Source organism: Anas platyrhynchos, chromosome 3, assembly GCF_047663525.1.
Source record: "Anas platyrhynchos isolate ZD024472 breed Pekin duck chromosome 3, IASCAAS_PekinDuck_T2T, whole genome shotgun sequence".
Classification (NCBI taxonomy): Eukaryota; Metazoa; Chordata; class Aves; order Anseriformes; family Anatidae; genus Anas; species Anas platyrhynchos.
In genome coordinates, this window is record NC_092589.1 from 13,334,439 (window position 1) to 13,350,947 (window position 16,509).

Here is a 16,509-nt window from a genome sequence, read left to right on the forward strand (position 1 = left end):
TATTATATTATGTTATATTATATTATGTTATGTTATATTATGTTATGTTATATTATGTTATGTTATATTATGTTATATTATATTATATTATATTACATTATATTACATTATATTACATTATATTATATTATATTATATTATATTATATTATATTATATTATATTATATTATATTATATTATATTATATTATATTATATTATATTATATTATATTATATTATATTATATTATATATAATAACACACATAATAACACACAGAGCCCAGCAGCCCCAGCCCGGCAGGAACTACAACTCCCAGCATGCCGCGGGGCCAGGCCCCGCCCCCCTCCCCGCAGGCCCCGCCCCCCTCCCCGCCCCTCCCCTCCCGCGGCCGTTGGGGGCAGGAGCGCGCGGCGGCCGCTGAGGCAGAGCGGCCGTTGGCGCGGCGGGTGGCGGCGCTCCGCTCGGCTCCCCTCGCATCGCCTCTCCCCGCCTCCTTTTTTCTCCTTTTTTCCCCTTTCCGACCGCCGTCAGAGAGAGACGCCGGGAGTCCCGGAGACCTCCTGCCGCCTGCCTCCCCCTTGCCTTCCTGCGGTGAGTCTCGCGCGCCTGTCGCGACACAGCCCGCCCTCGCGCCGCCCTGTCGCGACAGAGACCACCTCCTCGCGATCGCGGGGAGCTGTGTGTGTGTGTGTGTGGGGGGGGGGGGGGGGCTCGGGGCCTGCCCGCCTCCCCCCTCATCCCCCTTCCTCCCCCCCCGTTTCCCCATCGCTTTGTGCTCCGCTGTACGCCTGCAGCGTGGGTTGATTTAGAAAAAAAAAAATCTTAAATTTCCGTGCTTCTTGTGAGTTTGTTACCTTTTTTTTTTTTTTCTCTCTCTTTTTCCCTATTCGCGACAAATTTGTCCCCGGGGGGGAACAAATTTTAAAGGAGGGGGGCGTGTGTGTGGGGGGGAAGCTCTTTGTCACGCAGCGGGCAGGAGCCATCCGCTGTGGGGGGGGGGATTAACAAAAAATAATAAACGGGAAAAAATAAATAAATTAGAAACAGAAATATTCGCCCTCCGGGGGGGCTGAAAAACGGGGTTTCGGGGTGTTTTGCGGGATTTGGGGGTGCTTTTAGCCGAGGGGCCGGGGGCCCTGCGCTCGGCAGCAGCACAACAAAGGGGGTTTTGTGCGGGCACGGGGGCAGCCCGCGGCTTTTACCCCCAAATTCCCTGCCCTGTCGCGACAAACGACCCGACATCGGCTTCCTCTGGAAGGATCCGGATCGGCGTTGGATCAGAAATAGCTTTTGTTTGGGTGTTTTGTTGTTATTTTTTTAATTGGAAGCTCCTCTCCGGGGGACGCGCGGGGTTTCTCCCATCCCCTCGCCCTGTTCCCCCCCCCCCGGTTCTTTTGTGGGCAGCCAGGGATCCGGCACAACTTTGGTCGTTTGTGTTTCTTTTTCTTTTTTTTTTCTTTTTCCTTTTTTCACTCTTTTTCACTCAGTTAAATATTACGGTTTCAGGCAGAGCTGATAGCACGGGGCGATGCTGTGCTGCGTGCCGAAACCATGGAGAGGATCTTAAAAGGCCAGGGCAGAGGAGGAGCGGCTGGGCTTTCGGCTGTCCCCCCCCACTCCTAAAAGGGATAACGATATCTTAAACCAATTTTTACACTGAAAGCTCATCTTTTGTGTTCTCAACCCCTTCCAAAGCCGCAGTTTGACCTCCGCACGATGCAGCTTCTAGAATACGTGCAATCACCAACTAGCGCTCCTGCTCCTGGCTGTACCCCTCAAAAGCTGCTCTCCTGTTTTTCTTGGGACTCCCCTGACTTTTCAACACCCCGCTTGGTGAGCAGGGTTACAAAAGACCGAGCTAGACCGAGCCCTGGGCTCCGCATCCCAAGCACGGTGGCTTTATTTTTGTCATTTTGAAGCTGCACGGGGGGAGACGTGGGGAAGAAGGCTCTTTCCGGTTTCTGTTTTAGCAGCTTTTCGTATTTTACAGAGGGAAAAAAAAAAAAGAAGCCGGATGACCTGTTGATGATGCATCTTCTGTCACTTTTATGTTGAAAGGCGCTGCTGGTTTAGTTGAGACAAAGACTTTCCCAGCGAGGCCGGCCAGATTCTCATTTGCATGTGCTGTGTGGGGCCGTACGGGCTTTGTGTGTTTTAGGCTAGCGATTTCAAAGTGAGTAATGTGGTGGCAAAGTTCAGAGGTCTGCACCAGACGCTTCCCCTTCTCCTCTGCCCTGCCTCCTCCCCCCAGGAAAAAGCCTGGCTTGTAGGAAACCTAGTGCTTGTAGCTGGAAAACGAGGCCCTTGTAGTGCCCCGTCAGAAGTGGTTTTAACCAATTTTTGAAGTTCCTACCCGTTTTGTATTAGTGGCCGGGCAGGAAGCTTTAGGAATACGTTTTAGTTGTATTTAGGCATCTGCAGCATACCTTCAGTTTAAATGCCTCCTGTTTCTAATGAACTAAACTCATAGGAGCACCAGCATTTAGCTGAGTACAGTCTTGTGAAGTGTGCCTAATGAGTGTTTCGGTTCTTGCTAAACTCTGAAATGTGTTTCTTAATGCAGGAGGTTGCTATGTTATTGTTTGTGTCTGAAATCAGAGTTTGAAGTAACTACTCGTATTTCAAGTGGAACAGAACTTGGTGTTAGCATGAAGTCTGCCTGCTACAACCATTGTGTGTTTTGCTATTGGTTTGTGTTAAGAAATGAGGCATGGAAAACAGGATTCTTTCACTTTGGGATTTATAGCTAGGGACTGTGTTTGTAGATGCAAAATAGAGCATCATCTACTTGGAGCCAGTGACGTTTAAACTCCTATTCATTTGTAAGGAACTAATTGTGAGCGTATTTTTGTATATAACATCGTCCTAGAATCTCTAGAATACAGGAGAACGTAGAACCTGGAACCGTTTGTAGATGCTACTCCATGCCACGAGCTAAAAGAGGAAGAAAGAAGGTGTTTAATGAAAAATGAACGTCACTTTTAAGCATGTGCTTGTAAGCTAAATTGCACGGTTGATCTGGAACTCTTGCAGGATGCTATTAATTGGAAGTACTTGTTGCTAGCTGGTCACTGCTCATCTTGCCGATTAGATCATAAAAGTTCTGACTGTAGGTGGCATTAAGAGGTAGAAGTTCACAGCTCTTTTGCTTCCAGACGTTCATTCCTTAATCTTCAGATTCACAAGTGTGCTGACAAACTGTCAAAGGAAGTGACAGCAAAGAGATGGTGTAGGAAGTAGGTCAAGCACTGCTAAATACTGCTGAGATACTTTTTTCCACTGAAACTAAGCTTGCTTCCATCTGATCTAGTTTCTGTTTCCTTTCAATCTTCTGGTTACAAGAAGCACCAGGAAATCTCACACTCCTGCTGTAGTCCCGTAGTCCTACTGAAATTAATATTGCATCCCTAATCAGGCACAGTTGGTCTGGCCTGGGTGGAAAGATTCATGGTGAGGAAGGTAAAAGAGCATTTTTAGTTCTGGCTCTGTAAGGTGCTGAATCCCCACAGATTGCATCAGGTAGGCAAAGACAAAGTGCTCCTGTGTTTCCCCAGGGGTCTTAGACAGCTTGTGGGGTGGGTTTCCATTCCTGCTCCTTCTCCAGGTGCTGCTGAGGCAATGCCATCATGGATAATGATAATAGTCACAAGTGATTGTACATGTTTCTTGTTCAAAATGTCATTTGAATGGATCTATTCAAAAAGTTGCCTTCAAGTTTAAAACCAGTAAAATATTTGGTGTGCTAGAAACATCCTTAAACTACAAAAAAAGCAAGCCTTACCCTGTTGCTGCTCTGCTCTAAAAGCAGTAAAACCCCCTGACAATAATGTGATCTGCAGAGAAATTACAGCCTTGCACTGCGGGTATGTTCTTAGCCAAGTATCCTATGTTTATACTGATTTGAAAGCAGGTATTACTCGCGGGATGGAGGAGGTGCTTCAGCGCTTTGCCCAGGTGAGTGCTCGGCTTGTTGGCTACCTACGTGAGCGCTGTGCCGTGGACTTTTTGCGCTGACCCTTGTCATGCGCCTGGGAGCAGCAAACATGGCTAGCAGCTTGAAGTGACCTTTCTGCAATAACCTTGTAGCTGTGAACCCGTGTAAAAAGTTCAGTGGTGTCTGCTGTGACAAGCTGTTTAGGCCACCTTGAAGTGGCTTCATGGGACAATTCTGTTGAGCTGTGCAGAAGGTAGGTGGCCATCAATACCAGTCTTCTTTCGGCAACAACTCCTGCCTGGCACACGAGGCAAATCCTGTGGAATGCTTTTTAAGTATTGGGCTCAAGTGAGAGCTTGCCGTCGGTTTGGTTCAGGCTGAACATAGTGCCCGGTGGGAGCATTTGGTTAAAGATTGATGGTATCCTCAGGTCCCTGCCACGTAGGAACACGGTTTGGCTCATGAATAGGTAATAAAAGTTAATCTGCTGACCTTGTTTCTTAATCTGTGCTGCTGAATTCAATCATATTGACTTGACTGCCACCCATGGTATGTACTGATATAAAAGCTAAGTTTGAGGCTCAAATCTCATGAGGAGAATGGACTGGACCTTGTGGTGTGTTTCTGGCTGCTGTTTCGGGAGTGAAAATGTTCTCTGATCTTACTCTTCTAACTGAAGGTGTATGGCAGCTGGTAGAGTAGGAGCATTTGAAACCTCTTACTCTGGTCTTGTTATATTCCTTTTGGGAAGAGGATTTGCTCAATTCACACTCACATTGTAATACTCTGCTTGTGAAGAAGAAAAGTATGTTACAGAAGACTTTGGATCTGTGTCATGCTGGCTCTGAATGCTCTTGATCTCCCTTGATGTTGGCTATACAGCTATGTCAACCAGATGTTTTTCTATGCTGACACTGTTTGCAGCAGATTAATTGCAAAAATGTGTTTTCAGAAGGGGAAAAAGCATTTCTTTTGGGAGAAGGTTTTTAGCAGCGTGGAAATATTTAGGCCAGAGAGGTTCTGGTCTGGGTATACTAGCTAGGGTGGGCATGTATTTGTTGGTGGGGGCAATTACACCTTCTAATTGACAAAAGTTAATCAAGGACCCAGATGTAGGCAAGCTTCTACTGACAGCATTTTTGTGAGCCTGTTAGTTTACATATTCAGTATTCATGGAGATAACCATGGTGGTTTTGGCAGAAAAGCTTTTGTTGCTAAATGCTGCATTTCCATTTGCAATTCCGTAGCATTTGCTGTAGTGGCGGAGGCTCTGTGTTGTAGGCAAGTCTATGGTGTAGCACAGCAATGAACAGCAAGGAAGCCAAGAAAAAGCTGAAGTTAGATTCAAATCAGAAGGGATCTGCAGTGTTGTGTTTTTTTTTGTTGTTGTTTTGTTTTTTTTTTTATTTAATAGGATAATTGGAATAGCTACTAGAGAATGTGGTGTTGTGTACTGATTGAGGTTTGGGGCAAATTGGATACATCAAAAATGCTTTGTAGTTGCTTGCAAAGGATGGGATTGGAGCAAGTTTGTTGAGTAAGATTCTTTGGGTTATAGTTCATTGGAGTTAGGACTTGAGGCAGAAAAGAAGGAAAAAAACCTGCCTAGCCAGCATTGTCTTTAAGTAGACCTCCATCAATGGATTATTGCCTCCTTTGCCAGTTGATGTATATGCTTGGATGGAGTAAGCTATTTGTATTTCAACTAAGTAATGTTTCTGCACTTTGGTTCTTAATTGCAAACAGTTAAAAATACTCTTTTGTGAGCTGGGATAGATATTTTCTTTATTTCACAGGCAAGGTTGGTGACAGAGTTCAAATCTGAAGAGATTTACAATATTTCTTAAAGAAAAAAAAATGTCAGAGTTGCCATTAATGTTGGTGGAGCTCAAGGCCTGCAAGAGTTTTCTGGAGGCACAGTGAGAGCAAACCTGGATCAGGTTTGAGTAGCGAGCAACTGGGAAGCAGCAGCTGTTGAGAGTTCCTCCCTGCCTTCTGCCAGCTTGCCCTCTAGCATGGTAACCCTATAACCTGGGTCAACAGCATCAATGTTTTCATTGTTCTTTGGGTCAGGTTAGCTGGGCTATAATCTCTGGCTTAGATCTAGCTTGAAACATTTCCATTCAGCTGGTCCTCTGCCTGAGGAGTGACCCACGGGGACTGGGGCAGCGTACAGAGCACTTAGGTGGAGCTGTGGGCTTAGAGCTGGGAATTAGTGTCCATGTAGCCTGTGCACGTGGCCCCCTTAACCTTCAGGTCCTTTGGGCTGCTATAAAACAACATTAAACTAGTAGCAAAATTAGGCTGAGGATGGCACGTGTTGGTAGTTTTTTTTTTCTTGTGTTCAGATCGTGCTGCTCTGCCAGTTAAAAATCCACCTCCAAGTGCCCGCTTTCCCTACCGCTGGTTCCTTCCGCTCTCAATGGCTGAGTAGTATTAAATAGCCAAGACATGATTTTAAAAACATGCCAACTTGAGTAGTACTTGTGTTTGCTTTGTCCTAAGACAAATTGTTCATGTTAAACGATAAAAGTAGTTTCTGAAGAACTTCTGTAAAGAAATCTCAAGGCTCCTCTTCTCTTAAGCATTAATGTGTATACTGAGATTTTTTTTGTGATGTTTACTGATGCTGCCTTGATATCCTTTTCGCTTACCTGAAGCAACTGTAATTCACTACAGTACTTTTACAAGAATAAATATTGTCTCAGTCGTGGTTTAACACAAGGTTCAACTGGGAAAATAAGTAATGGTTCTTTTGTCATATCATGTAGCTGAACTATTTATTTGGTATGAGGTTAGGGGAAAAAATCCAAAATGCATCACACATGGAACCTTACTATAAAGTAATTCACTTCCTTTTAAAGAACTTGTTGCTCATTTTCCTTCTGTAATGCACCTCTTGGGATAAGCTGCTAATTCTAAAAATATGTCAGTTCCACCATTTCCCACTAATATATTTTTTTTTCTTTGTTTGGCTTTGCTTTGCTTTTTCCCTGAGCCACTTTAAATACTCTGAGGCATGCTTAACATGGAAGAAAATAAATGTGCCTAGGTATTTGAATCGCTGTATTTAGATCACTGCTGTATTTCAAGGCCAGTGGAAGATGACTTTAAACTTCTGTTTTAAGGTAAGAGTGTACAGGGGCCTCAAGCCTTAGTTAATGTTTCAAGTGGGATGCATACCTGCTCTTGGGTCTGGCTGTCTTCTGCAGTGCTAGTGGTCTGTTTGGAGTTTAGAGAAGACAATATACAACATCACTAATGATGCCAAAGTTGTGTGACCATACCAGAGGAGTTCCTCACCTATGGGAAACCAGAGTTATTGACTGTTCAGTCAATACTGCTGTTCCCGTCTTCACGATCAAACCCTTATGGTAATTCAGTGTGGGGTTTGGGAATACCATCCGTATTAGAGCTCTGCAAAAAGCTGTGTGATGCTCACAAATGGAGGGAGTGCATTGGCTGGCCATGAATGGCTTCTACCCTACGTTAGTAGTGATGATCAAAAAGGGGATAGTTGCAGAGGAGAAGATAATAGTCAAGCTGGAAAACATGTCATCTTGTTAACACCTAACTTAACAACTAACTAACTTGTTAACAACTAACTAAGCATCTGTGTGTGTTGGGGGGAGTATTTGTTTAATGTACTGGCAGTGCAGGGCTGGGAGAGATCCAGCTCAAATTCCCCAAAACTTACAGGGACAGTCCGTAAAATCTGCTTCTTAACAGGGAAAAGATGTGAATGTTTTTCTTCATTCTTTCAGATACATAGTGCAGAGAACCAGAAGGCTCCCAAGCAGGCCCTTAAGTGTTTCATTTGTTCTTTTTCCTTTCCCTTCTGATAATGTGTAGGCAAATTTGTGATGATAGATACTTTAGATAAGGAGTGCGCTTCTGGTCCCATCTGCTGCCCCTGCATCTCCTCAGCAATCATGTAGCTGTGCACTTGGTGCCCTGGGATTGGAGACGAGGCTGAATGCAAGTTACACGACAACGTTACTGTACAAAGACAGTTGATCCCTCCTTTGTGCTTAGATGACTTTCATGGCCAAGTCATCTCCTCTTGATTCCTGTGGTAGGTGGATCCGTCATGCAAGAATCTTTGTTCTTTGATCTTTTGTTAATAAGGTAATTGCTATGCTGCTGATAGCCCACATCAATTGTTAAAGCATTCATTCGGTGCTGTATGTGGTGGATGAGAAATGTCATTAAAGCAGAACTTTCCCTTTTGGTGCTGCCTGACCTGGTGGCTGCTGGTTAAGGTTTCTGAAAACTGCTTCAGGTTGCTGCAGAGGGCTGCAGTGCTATGGTAAGGGTGGCAGCTGGGGTTCCTTCCTTTCTTTTTAAAAAAGAACCGACATGTGGTTCTGTTGAGTGGTCAGCCACCTGCTGAAGCTGAGGAACTCAACTTGATCTCGCAAGCAGATAAACGCACGGGCAGCTTTGTTATTTTTAACCACTTAGCTTCTTTGTGCACGTGTGTGTGTTTTTACAGTCAGTATTGCGGCTTTGGCCGGGGGCTTTCTGAGCAGTGTGTGTCCTTGTACGCGTTGCTGTTGGCTGAGAAAGGCCATGGTGCCGTATTGAGACGTGAGGGCTTCCATGGCTTAGGTACAGCAACTGCTTTTGAATTCCTAGGCCAGCGTGTGTGCTTTTTCCTCATTTAAATAACTGTGCCTATTTCACTGCTTTATGAGCTATGCGTAGTCAGCAGTGGAAACTCCTACCTGTAGAGGGAAGGTGTTGGAAGCATTATGGGAACAGAGATAGGAGCCTGATCCAAAAGATAAGGAGAGAGTAAACCTTCACCTTAAAGCTCAGAGGGACCAGTTGAAGGGAGAAGTGAGGAGCTTCCTTGTTGTGTCAACTAAGCATGTGTGGCGAGTGTCTGGCATCTTTCAGTCTCTTAGCGTCCACAACAGCAAGTACTGTAGGCCTGCTGCTATTTTATAGCTATTAATAAGGAGCAGCAACAATCAGATTTATCTGGGCCTTTTGTCAGCGTGCATTTCAAAACTTCATTCGGTAATAAATAGCAGTTCTAAAGATCCAGATAGTGCTTGGCTTACGTGTAGCATGAGATGGCATGAGAAACATCTCTTGTTTTGCTCTGTTACATGGTTGGGAGGTAGGGGGGAAGGAATCTACATGCAAGGATGATGTCTCCAGAGCCCCAGATGGATGCTAAGCTTGGTTTTGCTTTTATTTTAATAAAGGTAAGAAGCTCACAGGTGTGTTGGTGCTTAATTTGCCCATGTTTGGAGGCTGCTATAGGAATGCTAATGAGCATTCAGTTACTAATCAAATCTTGCATTGCTCTGAGGTATGTAAGCTAATGAAATACCAACAAATGTGAAGCTGGGTGAATAAACTGATAGTGTAGCATAAATTTCTGAAGTTCACGTGTTCCATTTCTTCTGCCTCCACTGTGTCAGCTGAGATGTATGTGTTGGTGTGACCAAGGAGCAGGTACAGAACTTGCCTGAGCCACAAGCCTGGTGCTTAGGGGGAAAGCACGGTGATTTCTGGTGCGGAGAGGTGTAACATCTGTTTGTAACCTTTGTCACAATGGGACGGATTATGAAATGACACTCTGCCAATCGGCATATGCTCAACTCAGTATTTCTCAAAGTATGGCAATTAGATTTAATACAAATGTTCCCTTGGAAAGAGCACCTTGATTTAATTTTTTTTCAAATGCATGAAGTAGAAATGGTCTGAGGCTCTCTGTTTGTTCTTTAAAGACTAAGTGCTATATTTCTAGCTCTTGGCAGACATTGTCCACAAGTACTTCATGTTCCATTGGGCTTATGCCAAATTTAATGTACTGTGTGTACTGAAAGCATCAAAAACAGGCTTACTTTAATTTTAGATTTTACAGCTACCATTATTGATTTTTCTTAGAACTGTTCCATCCAATCTGCTATCAGTTTAATTTCTTTTCCCTTAAGGAATTTGGGAAAGGATCTTGACAGTGTTTATTTGTGTGGCTAGGGACTGTTTATGTGAGTGAGAGCTATAGATCAGACATCTCTGCAGTGGCCAAACTCTCCATTTATAGAAGCTAAATCAGTACGCTGAATTATTTGTGAACTCCTGACTTTAGCAGTGACTGCTGTGCTGTGACTAAGGGTGGTGTTATAAACAAAGTCCATCAACTGTTTTTCAAGAAACTTGAACTTGATGAAAATCTGAGATGGGGAAGGACTGTTGCTGTCAGCTAATCTTCGATCATACGGTACCAAAAATTGTGGGCTACCATTTTGCAGTCCTTGTACACCATACAAGTACAGGTCTGTAAGACATTCAACTCTGAAGAGACAAAAAAAGAGAAGAAGTAGAGGGGTAGGGGAGAGAAACAGCACAAGTAGAAGTTACGGTAGGTTGACAAAGAGAGGAAGGAAATAAGAGGGGGAAAGAATAGGGCACAGTGCAAAACACCCAACCAGCACGCGTTGGTTTGTACATAATGCCACAGTCATCAGGTCTGCTGATCCCTGCCTGACAGCTTTGTCTGCTGGCTTCATATTTTGGCTGTTCATCTTTTATTTTCAGCCCTCGGGGCCAAGTAGCTGTGCATAAGCATGGCTTCTGGCCAGGTGGCTCGTCGCCCTAAGAGTGTAGAGCAGGATTCCCTTCCATTATGTTGATGTGGAAGAGCATGGCACTCAATGGAGCCTGCTTTTCCCCCCTCCCCCTCCTAGTAGCTTTTTTTTTTGTCTCCTTTGATTAAATGCAGGTCTGCTCTGCTTTCTGCTTTGCAACTGCACCCTCTGCTAGTGCTGCTGGAGCAAAAATTGTTCAGGTCTTCAAAGACTTGTATCAAAGTGGGGAACAGAGGGAGGGGTCTCTTGATGCAGAGAGACTTAAAATCCCCAGGAGTTCTATGTTTGCCTTTAATAGTACCTGTTGTGGTTGAAGAACATGGGAATTACCAGTTAGCCTTCGTTGTAGGCTTAACCACAGCACCAGGTGGGTTTTGTTAGGCCTAACTCTTATGTGTGAAGATTGAGAGTAGCTTTATGTCCAATTTCAGTTGTCTAGCCCTCAGGCATAGTCTGCAGGTCAGGTTTTGCTTCATCTTAAGGATGGAGCTTAGTTCTTGGAAGCTTTAGCTTTGATAATCTTCAAAATACTATCCCATAGTCCTCAGAGACTGTATTTTCAGTGGTCTTCTGTCTTCTCACTGCACCTTAGCACACACATGCCAGGGGCTCTGCTGTGACCTGTCGCATTTCTGCTTTGCCAAGCAGCTCTAGAAGACACTTTCCCAACGTGCGACCACAGACCAGTTAGGAAGAATTATTGCTAGAAGAGGTTTTGCAATTAGACCTTGAGATGTGTTAACATTAGTATAACCCACCCGGGAGTTTTGTTATAGCAACTGCCTGTGGAAGTAACTTGCATTAATGTTAGTGGACAAATTGTGCCTCTTTTCTGCTTCCCAAAAACGTTTTGGTAGTTTTATTATCTTGGTGTCCCTTCTTATATGGGGAGTAGGTGCTGCATCATGCATCAGAACTGAGTAAGCTGACAGTGCTCGTTTTCCTCATGTCTCTTAATTTGCCCCTGGCCCTAGACCCCCAAGCACAGCAAAAACTATTAGAAGAATTGTTCTACAGAAAAATGTAGAAATGCCTAAACCTGTTAAAGACAGAATAAAGGGTTGTTGCAATTTGTCCTTAGTAGCAGGGACAGAATCAGAAGTTTTTAGTTTATTGCAGTAATTGTGCTTGCTTTCAAGCTTAATTTTTAAAAGTCCTTCATATAAGTCAAGTATTAACTCAGTATGCATGCTAATAAGATTTGTGCTGTACTAAGCCGTCTTTTGCTGATGAACATAGCTTTTGTTACATGAAGGAACAAAATAAATTGAATAGAAGGGTGCGTATAAAGAAAACAAAAACCAACTCCAAGGTTATGAACAGGAGTGGCTATGTTTCCTTGTTTTTTCAAGATTAAACACAGCTTTCAAGTACTGCTGAAGAACAAGCCCTATTTCCTGTCATCTCACTATTAATTAGTCCATGCATTTAAAAAAAAAAAAACAAAACAAAAAAAAAACAAAAAAACAAAAAAAACAAACGCATTAATTTTGCTCTTTTTCTGGAAACGAACACCCAGGCAGCTCTACGAAGTTCTCCCTTCCTGTTCTGTGTTTGCAGATGTCATGTAATGAATCAAATTGAGGAGTGGATCTGGGTCTGAACCTGGGGAAACCATACCATGGCTGTGCAAAACCGCTGTTGTCTAAACACAGGGCAGCAAGGCGGACTCACTGCTTTTGCAGGCAGTGGTATTTTATTCTGCCTTGAAATTGTTTAACCTCGGAATGAGATCCTGCTTTTTGTTAGTGGTAAGCAAGTGCAGGCATTCCTGCAGGTCAGGAGAACAGGTGATAAATAATAGTCGTGTGATGCAATGCTTCTGTCTGTGCATGCAAAGCTTATGCTGAAGTACTAGTGGCCAGGTTTCTCAATGAATAGAAGTTATTTTGGAAGGGAACTCTGGAGATCATTGAGTCCAGATCCCCTTGCTCCCCCACTCAAAGCAGTTTGAAGCTAAAGCCAGCTCTTTCATCCTTTTATTCGGCATGGTATTGAACAGCATACAGCCAGGCTGTCTGCTGACAATTCTTATCTAATGTTTACCTGCAACTGTCAATCTTCTGTAAATGTGTAACTTAGACATACCCAGTATAATTCTGGAATGTGGTGTGGTTTTTGAAGTTTCATTAAGTCTTAAGCATGCTTTTAGAGACTGACTGGTATCTGAATCCACTGAATAATTTTGAACAACTGTTTGAGTTGCTGTGTACTAGGAATATCGATTGGACGCAGAGCATATGCTCTGCTCAAAGGCATGCTATTAACAGAAGAATTGTCAACATTGGTAAGTCTCTATGAAACCAACTTCTTTACAGTGGCTGTGAGCAACAGGTAGCTTTCCCACCTCTGCCTCTCCCAGCTGACAGTTCTCAATTGGTGATGCTAGCCGTTTGGTGCTAATGTGGATGGGGCTTAACCATATGGTCTCGCTCTCACTTTCTCTCACAGTGTTGAAAAATGTTGTCCTGTCTACACTAGCAGCTAACTGATCTGAACCCATTGTTGACAGCCACCATCATCAACAGGTCATTTTCCCTCTGCGAGCGTGGCTTTTGATTATGTATCGTAAATCCAAGTGGAAGTGCGGTTACAATCTCGCAGTTCTTGGACACGGTGAGTTTATATCTGCACGGTTGTTCTGAGAGAACAAACGTTTCTTCTTGCACTTGAACTTCTCTAGATGAAAATAGGTAAGAAACAAAAAAACATAAAACCATACAAACTATTAGTATTAGTGCAGCACAATACAAACTATTAGTATTGTCTTGCTGTTACTGTCCATAACTGTATTGGTTCTTTAAACACTGTATTTTTAAAGCAACTGGGGAGAGACTGCTTCATCAGATAGCATCTCTCCGCAGCAGCTGCAGATGTTATTAGAGACATGACTGCTAAGCTGTACCAAACCATATTTTCTCTTGCCCCAATGTTGAATTTCTACTGAAGGTTGTTTCCAGAGGCTCTGAGCCAGTGTAATATTGCAGTACCCACTGAGAGTGATCTCTTGCTTCTCCCCCTCATCTCCCCACTCCTGAGATCCAAGTTGTGTAGCCCTGCACCCTTCTTTGCGCCAGATCTGCTGACCAGCATTTTTCAGCAAGGTGACTTTTCTCACTAACCCAAGAGAAAGAAAACTCCTGCGATTAAATTCCCGAGAGATTCAGGGAGATGAGGTTCAGGCAACTTTGTCATTAGACTGACTCTGTACCCTTCTGATGTGGTAGGCTTAAAATGCTTGCTTTGCTTTTGTAGCTTTGTCTATGAATGTGCTTGGCTTATTCTTTTTTCTTAGCCCTCTTGTTTGAGGACAACTGCTGCTGCCTCCTCGTTATTGCTTGCACCGAAATAATAAGGGAGGGTTGTGAGAACATCAACTTTTCCTTGCTTGGACCACCTTTGATACAAAATTAAGTCTAGAGAAAATGAGAATACAAGCTCAAATCCAGTGGGTATGATTAATAGTATGAAGACTTTTGGCGTGTAACTTTGAAAATGTTTACAGTTATATATCTTGGGGGATTGGAGCCAATAGGCATGAGATGCTAATCATAACGATGTTTTTCATGATCAAAGGTATCATTACTTCAATGGCTGCTATTTTTGTTTAAGCTGCCAGAGTCCTAAAACTGGTTATGAGCAGTCAGTATTGGTGGTTAACAGCCTGAAACATTTTAAGTACAGAAAACTCAACCTCATTTTTTTTTTCCCAGTGAGTTTGACTTGAATTCATACTGCATATTTCTTCTAGTTTCATATCAGCTGTGGATTCCACCATGCCTCTGTTTTCTGTCAAGTTTTTATCCCAAGTGATTTTTTATTTCAAAATTACTGAACGGTGCCACTGTATTTCAAAGTGAAACTTGTCAGATAACACAGTATGGTCTAGAGCTTTAAAAATACTGTAGCTAGTAGAGCTTTGTTTTATCAACTCAAAAGTCTCATCTATTAGCAAAGAAATTTTATCTAATGAGATAGAATGGGTCAGAGAGGATTTACGATGTTCAAGTACTTGTGTATAAGCCAAAATAGTTGTTACAAACTCTTAGCAAGCATGTAATTCCTTAAGAGCTGCAGAACACAGTTGTTAGTGAAGCTGAGGGCTTAGGAAGCTCAAAGGTAGGTGGTGTTTGAGTGCTTCATCTCTTCGGGCAAACAGTACACAACTTAAATACGGTAACTGACATTGAGCGTTGCCTCTGACTGCACTGTAATTATTCTGAATGTCTGGGGCTTATCCAAAATCAGAGTGGTGAATTAAATTACACGTCCAGCCCAGATCTGCTCCAGTACAGTCTTGCTTAGGTAGGCTGATAGTGATCTTGCTTACGCTGGTTAATTCAGTTGGCTTCAATGGAGTTGAATCCTTACTTGCACCTACATAATTGGGCTCAGGTATCAGGTCTGGTTAGGAGACCTGCTAGGTGGACAAGAACAGAATTAGGACTCCAGTTCCTTTTTCCTTGCTCAGTTTGCTTTTGATTTTTTTTCAGCAGAGTATGCCTAGAAACAAAGTCCTGCTGCTCTGTACAATTGATCATCTGTTAAACAGATGAGCTACAAACCTCAGTTTTATTTTTGTCAAACATTGTGAAGGCTTAATATAATAAAAAGAGAAAGAACTCAGTCTGTTGCTACGTTACTGTGCCAGGAAATAATCTTTCCTCTCTGACCAGTTCCTTAGCTGTTCCAGCCATGGTATGATGTAGTTTTACTCTTTTAACAATGACTTTATTTAGATTATCCTTTTAACTAACAGTTTTGGCATGCTTTAAAAAGCCATTTAAGGAAAAGGATCTTGCTGTGATACTCCAGAGTGGGCTAAATGTATAGGCTGCACATCTTTTATTTTTTATTTTATATTTAATTAGAAAGTTTTCATTTGTGCCCCAGTAAAAACCGTCTATAGAGCATGTTGAGTTTGCAAGCAGTTACTCAAAAGGCTGAAGCTTCGTCAAAAGATGCTGTCTTTTGTGTATTGGAGCTGTTTCAGATTATTCTGTGAGTTTCTGGTTGGTAAGAGATTCCACATTGTTTCTGGTTAACAAGAGTATTTTTCTTGTGATCTTTGATTTCTGCTGGCTGCTGCTTCAGTGGGAATTATGACTGTTTTGATGCCCCTTTCTGTTAGGTCCTCTGCTACCTTTGCTTATTTTTTGTATTCTGGACCTCTGTTTTTTCAGATAAATATAAGTCTTCAGTATATATAGTTATAGTCACTGTTTGGGGATGTGACTTGCAATTTTTATCCAATTTATACTTCAGGTAGGCTTCTGTTTCAGAAGTTGAGGAATAAACAACATGCTCTAACTTCTGGGAAACCCAAATATTTAAATGTTAATTAAAAAAAAAATAAATCAGTAAGTAGTGTGAGGCTGTTGGGAGGGTTGTCACACTTTCTCTGATTGTATTAACCTTTTTCTTTCCCTGAACGTGGCAGAGTGACTTGAGAGATCTGGGTATAAACCCAGTATTTCCTGAACTTGTGCCCTTTGATGTTTGATTCGGTCCTATTCTTAAAAGAAGTACAAGTGTAAACACACAATTAATCCAACAGTCAGAATTTTTGAAAATCCCAATCCTGCAAATATGAGCATGTCTAGTTTTAATATCAGAAGCTGTAAAACCATCTTTCAGTAGTAAAACTAGGAATGTGCAGTCGCTCCCAGAATCAGTGCTTCACTCTCATGTCAGGCTATAGCTGCCTGTTCTAGCTGGACAAGTTTCGTGACCGAAGCTCTGTGTGAACAGTTGTGCTCATGCTCTTTGGACGTGATGTTTGGATCTTCCTCTTAAGTACTTGAGACAAAACAAAGCCACTTTGAATAAGTCTTTATCTGTTTCTCATTTCTAATGATATAGATACTTTAACTTTGTTAGATTTTAAAAGTAGTGAAAATTAAATAATCATGTATCTGATGTTACTGATATTAAACCATTCTTTGAAGAGAGAACCTATTTTTTCCAAGCAAAAAGTTTTTAGGAAA

At 42.6% G+C, this 16,509-nt stretch overlaps 1 protein-coding gene across 2 annotated transcripts in view; it reads left to right on the forward strand.

The window, feature by feature from the left end:
* Nucleotides 1-390: 390 nt before the first annotated feature.
* PELI1 (pellino E3 ubiquitin protein ligase 1) overlaps nt 391-16,509 on the forward strand; it is a 44,368-nt gene continuing 28,249 nt past the window's right edge. The window contains exons 1-2 of one of the 2 annotated variants that reach the window (XM_072035324.1): nt 434-574; nt 12,974-13,138. In XM_072035324.1, the coding sequence (XP_071891425.1) occupies nt 13,084-13,138 (55 nt within the window). In that variant the 5' untranslated portion in view covers nt 434-574; nt 12,974-13,083. Of the gene's footprint in view, nt 575-12,973; nt 13,139-16,509 lie in introns of both variants that reach the window. The other variant, XM_027453426.3, reaches the window with a different exon arrangement.